This window comes from Calypte anna, chromosome 1 (genome assembly GCF_003957555.1).
Source record: "Calypte anna isolate BGI_N300 chromosome 1, bCalAnn1_v1.p, whole genome shotgun sequence".
NCBI classification, from domain to species: domain Eukaryota; kingdom Metazoa; phylum Chordata; class Aves; order Apodiformes; family Trochilidae; genus Calypte; species Calypte anna.
In genome coordinates, this window is record NC_044244.1 from 37,819,762 (window position 1) to 37,831,904 (window position 12,143).

Below are 12,143 nucleotides of genomic sequence, written 5' to 3' on the forward strand. Positions count from 1 at the left end.
GCGGCCGCACCTATTGCATCAGTCGGGGAGGGGCCCAAGCGAGCCCCGCCCCCTGCCTCCCCTCCCCCTTTCCTTTCCTTCCTTCCCCGTCGGGTCCCGGGGAGCAGCGCCGGGCGGAGGGAAGCGGCGAAGCAAGGTTGCCTTCAGCCTCCCGAGGAGGAATCGCTGCGACGAGGAAGAGGAGGAGGAGGAGGAGGAAGAAGAAGAAGAAGAAGGAAAAAAAAAAAAAAAAAAAAAGGGGGCGGGGAGGGGAAATAACATTTAAAAAACGCATCCCGCCGCTCAGGCGGGAAGCCCGGCCCTGGTCCCGCGCCACCTTAAATCTCTCCCGCGGCCGCGGTGCGGCGGCCCGCTTCCTCCCGCGGAGGCTCGCTGGGTTCCGCCAACGCCAGGCCCTGGCGCAACAACAAGCCCCGACCTCGGGGCGGGGAGGGTGATATCGCAACCCCCTGCTCCCCCCACCTATCGCTCCCGAGAAGCGGGTGGGGGGAGGGTTTAAGTGTGCCCCCCTTCCCTTGCTGTGGGCTCCGTACATCCCTCCGGGGATTACCCGGGAAAGGGGGAGGAGGGGTGCGGGGTGGGGTGCGGCCGGCCGGCGCCGCTCCCCGAGGGTTGTGTGATGGCGGCGGGTGCGGCCCCAGGTGAAAGCTGCCTGGGGGCAGTCGCCAGCAGAGCGAGGTGGGCCGTCTAAAAAACCTAATATTAAAAATAACTTCGGTCACGGCGGGGCGAAGGGGCAGGGTGTGGGTAGGTGTGCACAAATGGCACATCCAAACCCTACGTGATGGAGCAACAGGCTTGGACCCCAGCCGCCGCCCTCGACACCCCCTTCATGGCCGGCACTGACCTTGCCCCCCCTGCTGCCTTCCCACGTCCCCCCACCCCTGGCCGCGGCAGCAGAAGGGGAGGTTTCGCCTGCATCGGCCGCGGGGATAGGCCGGCTCTGGGAGGCGCCGCTGTTTATTTTCCATCGTGATCACTTTGTTCGTACTGGAGGAAAAAAAAAAGAAACAAAACACACAACTTTTTTCTTTTTTTTTTTTTTTTTTTTAATCGAGACAGTTTTCCACGTTTACCGGCCTGAATTGCATACACCTCCTGCAACACCCGCACCGCCCCACTCCTCCCCCCGAATAGGGCGGCCTGGAGTCAAACTGTGGGAGGAAGGGGGGGCGGAGGGCAGGGTGTTCAGCGATCCTTTGCAGCCGGAGGAGGAAGCGTCCACCCCAACATTGGTCGTGCCCGTTCCCTCTCCTTGCCCCCGGGAAAAACCCGGGGTGCCATCTCTCCCACTCCTCAGGGGCCGAGATCGAGAGAGGGTGTGTGGGGGTGTTGCCCCCCCTTTTCTTGTCCCTCCTTAGCGCAAGGTCAGCACAACCCCGTGTTTTCGCGGAGGTTTCGGAAGGAGGGCGAACCCAGGCACGGCCGGGATAAACAACAGGATCGCGTTGCACCGGGGAGGAGGAGCGGGGGAAAACCCGAGCAAGAGCTGGGTGAGGCTCGAACAGGGTTGAGTGTTCCCCACCAGTACCACCTCCGCCCCTGTATTTACGTATTCATTTCTTTCTCTCGAGTCGTAGGGTTGGAAACGCTTCTCCTCCGCATCCCCCCGGGAAGCAGACACGCCCGTACCTTGCCGGCTCGGCAGGGCGGTGGTAGAGCCGGGCATCCCTGTCCCTCCCTATTCCCGGCTCTGGGCACCATTGGGGATCCGCGTTCCCCCCCCAACTCCTCCCGCTCTCTCCCCCATCACGTCTCTCCGGGGGTGCGCGGCCCCCGCGCATCCCCGACGGGCTCCTGGCCACCGCGCTGCTCCGCGGGGCCGGGGGAGGGATAAGGCGTATGCGGTGCGGTTCCTCCCGGGACCCCGATGGCGGGGTTGGGGCTGGGGGAGGGGCCGCTGCCGCGCTGGTGCCTGCACCAGCATCTGCTGGGACAGGGGTGTGCGAGGCGCCATCTTTGTTAGCAATAAACGCAGTGCTGGGAGAAGATAACACCGGGGTTCCGTGCTAAGCCGTCGGATGGGAGAGAAAAATTACCCCAACCTTCCCTGAGCAGCACCTTGGGGGGTGTGGGGGGAAGCCCGAGATTTAGTAGCTCTCTAATCAAGAATCTAACACCGGCCCGGTCCAGTAAGGTGACAATTTGGGTTTGAGTTTTAAGCGAAAACGAGTCAAACGACCAAGTGCAAGGAATACTCAAGCTACGTGTTTTTGTAAAAAAAAAAAAAAATCCAAATAAAACAAAAAACAACAACAAAAAAAACACACCTTAAAAAAAAAATACGGTGACAGAGGAAATTCCACTCTTTTGCATTAATAGGGCATATCACTCTCGATTATCACGGAGAAGAAACAATACCGTGGCACCAAGGGTGAAGAGAGCGAGCTGCATTCCTTACTTTCACCTGCACTGGAGACAGGAAGAGATACCCAAAGGAAACTTGCTGTATTTCTTCAAGGATTCTTATTTCCTCCTGTGCCAGGCTGAGGGAGGTTGAAACACACACTAATAAAGGACATATTTCTTATATATGGCAGTTTTCTTTATTGATTGCTTGATGTGAAACAATATCAATCTGGATTTTTTTTTTTCCCACACATTACAAAAAAAATATTAAATTGGCTCAGTCTGCAATCCTTTAAGCACAGCCATATTAATTATCAGGAAAAAAAAAACATAAAAAAAAAGAAAACCAACAAAAAAAATCCTAAAAAGTCTACCAAGTAGAGCATTTACAAATGCAGAAAAACATGCCACTTTGGCTTTATGGGGAAAAATATTGTCTTCTAGATTAAAAAAAAAATCTTTTAAACATAAATAAGTTAGTATAATTTCTCAGTGTCTTTACAGAGTTATGTACACAGGTACACTTCAAACTTTTTTTTTTTTATTTTTACATACAGGTACACAGGCAATGTAGAAATACTGTTTAAAGATGTAGTATCCCTTTTCCCTCACACACAAACATTTTGGGAAGTGGGTCAAATCAGAAAACAACAATAATCGAGATTCAGAGCAAAAGCCCTGCAGATTAGTTTAAAAAAAATTTTTTTTAAAAATCAGAAACCAAAACTCAAAACCGAAAAAAATTTAAAAAAAATAAAAAAACCCAAAACCCCACAAAACCAAACAAGCAAACAACCCCATATCAGGAAACCAGGCAATGGAACTACAGGATGATTTTACATGACTTTAAGAGGTACTCATATTTCCAATACGGACTTGAAGAGGGGGGGGAATGACACAAGTTTTGCTACTACGTAACGGATTAATCACAGCTCCCATCTCTTCAGTTTAATGCAGTTGGAAGAAATTTCACAAGCAGCCTGTAATAACCTGCTCTGAGCAGGGCTACCACGATGGTGCATTTTAAAAAGATTTTTTTTGCATTAAAAAAAAAAAAAAAAAAAAGGTGGGGGGACAAAAACACAGCAGACCCACTCAAAGGGACAATACATCTTTAAGTAATAAAAAACCTACACTGCTTCTCTTCATACATTTCTTTGCTTGCTACATCTTGAAAGCAAGTTCTGATCGGTCACCCTCTTCCACTCCCTCCCCCTCCCGACAAAGTTTATGTGCTACATAAGGTAAAAACTATATACACAGGTAGTACAATGAAGCAAATAAGGAAACACCTAATTGCACAATGCTACATCCAATGCTTTTAGAGGCAGGTCTTTTAAGAGAGCCTAAAATTTTAGTGTTATTGTTTGCGCGGTTTGTTGTTGTTGTTATTTTTTGTTTTGCTGCCGTTGTGTTGTTTTGTTTTGTTTTCAGTGCTTGTACAGTATCTCCCATCCCACGGAGATCGGCGATATGTATTCTCGTTTCCACTACAACTTTACATCTTCCTCGCTTCATCGCCCCCTTTCCCCCCCACCCCCCCGCCGCACCCGATGAACGAGGCCGCGCACATCCTCCGCTCTGCAATGGGGGGAGGAAGAAGAAGGAGAGACAGGGAAGCAAAAACCGATTAGAAAACGTCGAAAAGAAACGCGATCCACCGCGCAACCGGTTCAAACCGACACGGTATCCCCGGGGCGGGCAGGCCCTGCCCGGGTGGGGCCCTGTCCTGCCCCCCCGCCCGCCGCCCCCCGGCCCCTTGGTGGGGAGAAGGAAGGAGGCAGGATCCCTCCTCCTCCTCCTCCCTGGCCTGGGGCTCGCCCCGCTACACCCCCACCCCCCCCTTGCCTGCCTCCCCCCCCCAAACAAGCGGTCAGTAGTAGCGGTATTTGCATAGCCACGCATGCTGACGTGCTCCTCCACGGCTCACCCCAGCGGGACTAATTTGTTGCAACTTCTGCTTTCAGCTTAATCTCTTTCTGCACAATCGCAAATCGTGTTTGTAAACCTCGCTCCTAACCTCGGCGCAATTTACCAACTCCCTCCGCCCCAGCCCTCGCCTTAAAACAAAACAACAACAAGAAGCGAAGGGGGGGCGGGAGGGGGGGGAGAAGGGAGCTCCAGCTCCCATTAACCCGATCTTTCCCTTTGCCAGAGTCCAAAACCAAACCAAAACAACCGAATAAAAAATAAAAAAGCCACCCCCCCAAAAAACAACATCCAAATAACCCCGCCTACCTCAGATAAAAAAAGAAAAGAAAAGAAAAAAAAAAAAAGCCCGGATTCCCCCCTTATACCCAACTTTTGACTTCTTTTTCCCGAGGTGGCAGCTCGCCGCGACGTGCGACGGCGACGCTGACATTATCGGTGAAAAAGCATCGAACAGGGGAACGGGCGGGGAGGAGGGTACACACATGGGAAGCCCCCCAAAACCCCTCGTCATATGACATAACGCACCAGCTGCGTTTGAAACTCCGTCCCCCCACCCGCACGGTCCCTAGGAATGGGCCCTCCCTGCCCTCGGGCCCGATCCTGGTCCCGGAGGTGGGAGGGAGGGAGGGAAGGCGGGGTCCCACCGAGGCCGGGGTCGCCACCGCCCCAGCCCCTGGCCCACGACACTGCGGAGCCCAGCGCCGCAGTTCGCTCCTTGTTCTGTTCTTTTCAAGCCCTGCCCTTCCCACCTCCAACACACCCATACCCGAGCGCTGGGGCAAAGCCACCCTTCCTCGGAGATGCGACCCCGCAGAGAGCCTAGAGGGGCCCGAAGCCCCCTCCCCCCCCTTACAGAAGCAGAATACCCACTCGTTCACCGTCACTTTTCCCTTATTTGCATCCTAATGCCAGACCCTAAAGGGAACCTACCTAAACGGTTTACGTTTGATGTCTTCTTGGGCTTGATTTCTTGGGCGTTTGCTCCACTGAACTGGCACTGGGGGAGTCTTCTGAAACCTCTTCTTCTGTTGTGTTGGCTCTTTTATTTTTAGGAGAGGAATCTAGGAGGGGAGAATTAAAAACGAGGGGGGTGTGATATTACAACATGGTACTGCCAGATGTTTCCTCGGCATCCGGGGGGGATAGATGGGACCGGGGAGGGGGGCATTATCCCCGGATCTCCATGTCAGGTACCGGCTACGTGAAAGCAAACAGGGGGAGGGGAGACGGCCTTCTCTTTAGGCAAGATATACAAGTTTGCTCTTTTCGGCTGAAATCCCTGTCCCTCTTTTCCTTCCCGTGAACATTACCAATCTCCTTTCACCTGGACAGGAGGCCGGGTCCCCGCAGAGGGGCGACGAGGCTATGGGGGGGAGGGGGCTGATCGGGCGTCTAAGGGTTTTCCTTGCAAATCGTCTACCGGCTCCCGTTTAAGATGGGACAACACTACCCCCACCACCCCCCCAGGACCGCGAAGAGCGCCTTCAGGCGAAAAGAGGCAGCAGGGAAGGGGTACACCGAGCCGATGCCCAGCGGGGCACAGCCCGCAGCGGTCAGGCCACGCGTGGCACGGGCGGAGGGGCCGGGAGCCCCGTCGCTGGCACCGAGAGGGCTGGCGGAGAAAAGCGCTGCCGCTGAAAGGGTACTTTACCATCGGTGGCAGGTCTTTTCCTCTGCCCAGTGCACTGCTCTGCAAAGTCCGTCTGCTTTTCAGAAACATCAGTCTTTTGATCTACACAGTGAGTGTCCTCTGAGATTCCCTGAGAACCGACAAAAACCACCGTTTGGCAATTCCCGTTTACATCCAAGCTCTGGCGGCCAGCGGACTTGCAGACAGCTTTCAGTAGCCTGGGGGGTCTGAAGTAGAAGTCGGGCGAGCTCCCCTTCTCCACGGCTTGCCACTCGTACCTGCCTTCCAGCGGCTTATGATTCTGGAAATCGAAATTCCATTTCCTTTGGCAAGCCTCCTCCATCTCCTGGAGGTGCTTCTTCAAGTCCCTGTTTAATTCTTCGTGATTCACCGGCCCGAAGAGGTTCCTACAAGCTGACGGCTTCGGGTAGTCCGACTGCCTGGCTTCCATGCGCTCCAAGGTAGGGCTCCCATTAGAAATACGGACGTTTGACATCTCCCCCCACCCCTCTTTCTTCTGGTGGCGGTTGTTTTGCTCGCTGCTCTCCCCCCCACCAGCCGCTGCCTCCTCCTCCTCCTCTCCGCCTTTTTATTTCTCGGCGCTCGGCGGCTCTCCTCGGCGCCTCCTCTCCGCGATATCCCGCTCTCCGGCCTCGCTCGCCCTCGGAGAAGGGGCGAGGAGGCTCCCTCGCATAAGCGCCGGCCCGAGGATGAGCCCCGAGAGCCGCCGCTGCCGCCGCCGGGGAGCCCCGGGCGGGTGGAGGAGCGGTGCGCGGGGGAAGCGGCGCTGCCCTCCGCGGCCCCGGCTCCGCGCTGCCCCGCCGGTCCTGCCGGTGCTGATGGTACCAGTGTTGGTGGTAATGCCCCCGCCGCTCGTACCGCCGCCGCGTAGTAAAAGCGAGACGGAAAAAAAACAAGGGGAGACGAGCCACAAGATGGCGATTGAACTGAGGCTGACGAAGAAGAAAGTGATTGACAGGACGAGTCTATTTAAACAGCCCGGCCGAACCATTGGTTACAGCGGCGGGCACCGCCCCGTCGGCCCGGCCCTACCTCGTCGCCGCCGCCGGTTTTAAAGGTGGCCCGGGCCGGGCTGGGCTGGGTTGCGCTGCGCTGCATCCCCTTCGAGCCGAGCCGCGAGGAACGGAGGGGGAGCGAGGGCGACAGAGGCGTGAGGGTTGAGAAGGCGCTGTGCTCGCCACCTCGCTCCGCAAAGCCTTGGCCGGGCGGGATTTCTGCCCACCACCCCCCCAAATAAACAAAACAAAACAAAACCCACCCCATCTCGTCGCTGGCCCGAACTGCCTGAGTAATGGTGGCGGCTGGTTACGTTTTGAGGCGTTCCTGTGACAGGAGGCTCCCACCGCTCTCGTGTTTGCCGTTTGGGTTTGGGTACTGCAGCCTCTTCAAGGTTCGGGACTGGGGGCAAGCTGAGGGAGGCGCCCCCACCCCACCCCTAGAGCAGACCGGCACCCTGACCCCACTGGCTGCAGAGTGGGCTGGTGGCTCCTAAGGGAGGGAAGGTAGGGTCACTTTTTGCTGCCTTCTTAGCAAAGAAAGGACTAGGTGAAGGAATGACAGTAAAAAAACAAACAAACAAAAAATACAGAAAACCAACAAACCAACAAAAAAACCTCTGCAGGGATTTCAGATCTTAGCAAGAAAGAGAAAAAAATCAAAAGCATTTGGGTTTGTCCTGTTTGTGTGCTTGGAAGATTAGATGAGCCAAGAGTCATGGCTAAAGATTTTCTAAGCTACTTCTTCAAACAGCTTCAGCAGGTATGGTGGAGGTAAGAGCACCAGTATCCTCCTCTCTACCCTCCTTTTCTCCAACCCCTTCCACAGCCATCTTTCCTCACTAAGCAGTGCAGCTCCCTCAATGCCTTGCAAAACACAGTGGGTGCTCTCAAGTGTTGAAGGATTTGATTTTTCTAGGTGTCCAGATTGAGGGCCTGAATCTGTGAAGGGCTGGAGGCTCTTCACACCAACCCATCTGGCCAGGCTTCCTTTGCAAGCAGAGCAACTCTCTCCAAATTTTGCTTCTGGGGGGACTGCAGCAGTGACAAACTACTTTAACAAGGCAGGAGCCAACACAAATCAGTTTAACTGGCTAAGAAGAGTCAACAGATTTGGCCTTGAAGACATGGAACTTACACTCTGTGCTGTACTTACATACACTCTACATACATAGACCCACTCTGGTTTGGGGTCTACAGTTTAGATGGGCCACTGAAACCTTCACTGCAGTTGCACTTGTGAACTGATAACTCTGCATGAGCTGAAGAGGGGCCAAAACTATTGCACAGCACTCAAACCCATGCCACAGCAGCCTGCCTGTCTTCATCAGCCCCAAGGTAGTAACTTGCAGATTCTGCTCACACCACTCATCCAAGTAATCTCAGTGTCATCAGACACAAGTTCAAAAAAAGATGTGTTCAGGCAAAACAATAAAAAAGAAGAATATGAATGAAAAAAACCACAAGGTTGAAATAAAATATTGGGCATGATATTTTCATTTCTTTGGTGGGTTTTTAGCACTCAGAAGCTGTTTTCCAACTCCTCTCAGCAACCACAAGCTCTAGCAATTCACTTGCAGAAAATTAAAGCTGACATTCTCCTGTCTGCAGGAGCTGAGAGTTTTTTTGAAACTGCAAGTCCATGATAGAACTGTGTCATCTGGCAAAGCGAGACCTATTCATCTGCTTTATTTGCAGGATTTCATCTTTGTTTCTCCAGCTTTTCCTGTCTTTGACTTCCATAGCCACCAGCAAGGAAGTGCCATTTCAAACTTCACTTTCTCTGTCAGGTGTAAGACACTTGGCTTGTTTTGTTGTTCTGCACAAGAGAGTCGTGTTAGGCTAAGAAAATGATCTGCAAAATACATCCAAGGGCTCTCTGAAGATATCCAGGCTTCATCCTACAGATGGGGTCCTGCCTGCTGGTAACTCTTTAGATGAGGAGTTCCCAGCCTCTGCTCCCTAGGAGTCACTGCTTGGCTCTTGAGTCCACAAAAGAAATGCAAACCCCTTGTCGATAGGATTAGGACATTGTACCAGAGCAGAAACACAGACCACGAAAAAAAAATTAAAAATGGGGTCAAAATATTGGAAAAGACTGAGTGCCCCACAGGTAAACAACCAGGAACACGAGACTGCGGTGTGAAAGCACTGATTTATCTGCAGCCTTTGCAAAAGAATAAAGACTTTACTGCAGGACAAGAACTTTCTTTTTTGTTGTTGTTGTTCTGTTTATACCTCCTGTAGCACAAGGGCCTGGGACTAAGCCCCTGGATGCTGTACAAGTATATTGAAACCGAATAATTGAAGCCAAAGGGGCGGGGGGTGGGGGGTGTGCCGCGCATAATTTAAGCCACTGCTGGAAGCAAACGAGAAAACGAAAAAGGAGTGGTCTGCGCCTTGTCTTAACCTTTCTATTCCTTCTCCATCACCCCCCCACTTTGATCTCCGAGGGCCTGGGAGGGGGCAGGGGGTGTCTGTCTCCCTCCGCAGCCACGGCAGCTCCGCGCCTTTCCGCGGGCAGCGCAGCCCATAAGCCGCGCGGTGGAAAACGATGAGGTCGCACAGGGACAAATGGTCAGGGAAGTGGGTAAAATTAAGGAGAAAAATGTGTATTGAAAAAAAATTGCAGAGAAGCCCCCCTTGAACTCCCATCTGTAGCATCTGCATCCCTGGGGCATCCGCGGCTGCGGGGACCGAGGTGGCCGCTCTCTGGGGTCGCGCTGCGGCCCTTTCTGCATCCCCCCCCTCCCCCGTGTCCTTCGGTCTCGGCAATCCACCTTAAATCGCCGCGGCTGCAAAGGAGAAAAAGGCTGTGTCTGCAGCGACCTTGCCATGATCTAAAGTGTTTTGTTTACAGTCAGGCACCCCCGATGGCTGCAGCAAATCGTGAGAGAGGCAGGCGCCCGCCCGTAGTAGCAGCGAAGCGTGGAAGGAAAAAAAAAAAAAAAAACAACAAAAAAACAACGAAAAAAAAAAAACAACCTAGGGAGCTTTGGAGTAAAGATCTTGGAAAGATCAGAGCGCCATCGTCTTGCAAAAGAGGGGCACAGCAACGGGGCTGCCGAGGGGAGGCGGTACGCGGGTTTGCGCGGGAGCGCAGCGGGGTGGGAATGAGGAGGGGGGCGAGCTCTGCCAGCCATCCACCCCGAAGCTCTCGTCTCCAATAGTCAGGTTTTTTTCTCCCTCTGTTTCCGTTTAAGTTGAAGATGCGGCCAGGTAAAGATGGGACGAGAGGATCTGAGAGACAAAGCAAAACAACAACCCCCCTCCCCCCCAAACCCCAACCAAAACTTGGAGGAGTGAACCAGGAAGGAGGGAGGAGTTTTTGTAGGGAGGTCTGTGCGAGGAATGTCCTCTAACAGCCCTCCTCTGACAGCCTCTGAACACCCTGTCCCCTCTCTTTCCAGTAACCTTGCTTCGCTCTCTTGTTTGGGCTTTTCCACTGGCAGAGCCGCTCTGTTTTTCTTTCCTTCAGAACCGCTTAGGCAAGCTTCCCGTCCTCATGTTGGCCACCCTCCTTCCCCAGTACTTTATAAGGTTGTCAAGTGAACCAGCATAGCACATCTGAACTGCACACATAAAGCACCTGGGTTCTAGGGGATTTTCAATATTCCCTCGCAAACAGCAGGATAATCAGGAATAACCACGGAATCACAGAATGTCAGGGGTCGGAAGAGGCCTCTGAAGATCATCAAGCACAACCCCGCTGCCAGAGCAGGATCAAACTAGGGCAGGAATAATACCTGAGCTCCTCCATAGGATGTAATTACCAGGGCTGAGGACAAATGAGGCAGGGGGCACAGTGAGACCCCTTGGAAACCCGGCAACTTGAGGAAGTGTGAGTCTTGCCCATCTCAGACATTACTGAGATGATGCTGTTTCCCTCACACTTGCCTGATGGATATTCATAACATGCCTAATGGGACCCCTTCCTTCCCTTCTGGGCAGGAATAGGCAGGGCCTGGTGAGATTCAGCTGCAGAGACTCTCAGGGAGGAAAGAGCCATTTTAGTTCACCAAGAACACCCTGGTATATCAATCCTAGAAGGGGAGGAAGGGAGAGAAGGTGAGGATTTGCCAGGCCCCCCCTACACACCCCGCTGTAGGGGCAGGGTGCAGCAGCTCAGCCGGCAGCTTCCCTGCCCAGCAGCCGATCCCAATGCCCACCCGGCCTGCAACCCCCTTGCTGCAGGCAGGAAGGCTCAGGGCAGGAGGCAGGTGTGCTGCCCGTGCCACAGAGAGAGGGTACAGCCAAGCAGAGTTAAAGGACCTTTAGTTCATCAGATGTAAACTCTAGAGGGAGCCTAAGGACAGAGATCAGGCCAGCCTCAGGACCCGGCCTCCCCGCCTGACAGCATCACCCCCTCGCCCCAGGCTGCCACCCCAGCCAGGGTCCCTGCTCTCATCCCTGCTGCCTTTTTTTTTTTTTTTTAGGCTCTGCTTACTGTTTCCCTTGTTGCAGGTTGTGCCCAGGGGTGTGGGCCCTGTCACATACCTACAAAAGCCTTGGATGGGATGAGGGTAGCAAGGATTTAGCTCAGAGGATTTTTAGCCTCTGAGAGGGTGCTGGCTGGGGGTACAGCTTAGGGGTGTCTTTAATGGAGTTGTTTCTAAAAAGCAACTAAAACCTTCTGAGAAGGTTATTTGTCAGAACTGCCTTGTCTGCAAGGAGTTGCACCATCTCACTGTGCCATAGACCAGGTTATGCAAACATCTATGCCTGAGGAAGATGCAGATGTATTAGCACACAAAGTTACTCATTCTTCTCTCTCTGGAGCTCTCTGCTTGTCACCACCCTTCCCTTGACATGCTAAAGGAGCAGTCATTCTAAATAACCCTTATTTTATCTCAGGGAAGAATACTGTGGTATGGCTCAGACCTGGTGTGGCTCAGACTGTCTACAGCCAGCAGTGATGCACCCTTCTGGGTAATCAACTCTTCCATTTTCACACCAGAGGACAAGGAAGAGGATGTTCATAGGCAGTCCCTAATAATAAACACACATACACTTATGTTGAGCTATCCAGGCAAACAACACTATTGTGGAAGTGAGGTGTAAATCAATGAAATTACTATTGGCTGTAGACTGGCCTGATTGCCCCAAACAAAACACATTGTATGAAGAAAAGCATTTTCCAGCCAGTATAATTCCATCTGTATAAGAATTCCCATTTAATACATCACATACCCTTCCCCTCCCCTCCCTCTCCCTCT

The 12,143-nt window shown here is 53.0% G+C and overlaps 1 protein-coding gene and 1 long non-coding RNA gene across 2 annotated transcripts; one reads left to right on the forward strand and one right to left on the reverse strand.

Moving 5' to 3' along the window:
• The first annotated feature begins 1,118 nt into the window (after positions 1-1,118).
• Positions 1,119-3,088, forward strand: LOC115598011. The gene is made up of 2 exons (XR_003987319.1): positions 1,119-1,493; positions 2,323-3,088. It is a non-coding gene; the product is annotated as an uncharacterized LOC115598011 (long non-coding RNA).
• On the reverse strand, positions 2,528-7,154 carry CDKN1B (cyclin dependent kinase inhibitor 1B). Its single transcript, XM_008504455.2, has 3 exons — positions 5,933-7,154; positions 5,212-5,342; positions 2,528-3,930 (listed from the first exon to the last, which is right to left on the reverse strand). The coding sequence occupies exons 1-2, from the start codon at positions 6,405-6,407 to the stop codon at positions 5,221-5,223; spliced, it is 597 nt and encodes a 198-aa protein (XP_008502677.1). The 5' UTR covers positions 6,408-7,154; the 3' UTR covers positions 2,528-3,930; positions 5,212-5,220.
• Positions 7,155-12,143: the final 4,989 nt, after the last annotated feature.

Excerpts from the sequence above, each read along its gene's own strand:
- CDKN1B (XM_008504455.2), bottom strand. The coding sequence starts at position 6,407 with ATGTCAAACGTCCGTATTTCTAATGGGAGCCCTACCTTGGAGCGCATG. Across the intron at positions 5,343-5,932 it reads GAAAAGACCTGCCACCGATG|ATTCCTCTCCTAAAAATAAA; the intron begins GTAAAGTACCCT and ends CTCCCCTCCTAG.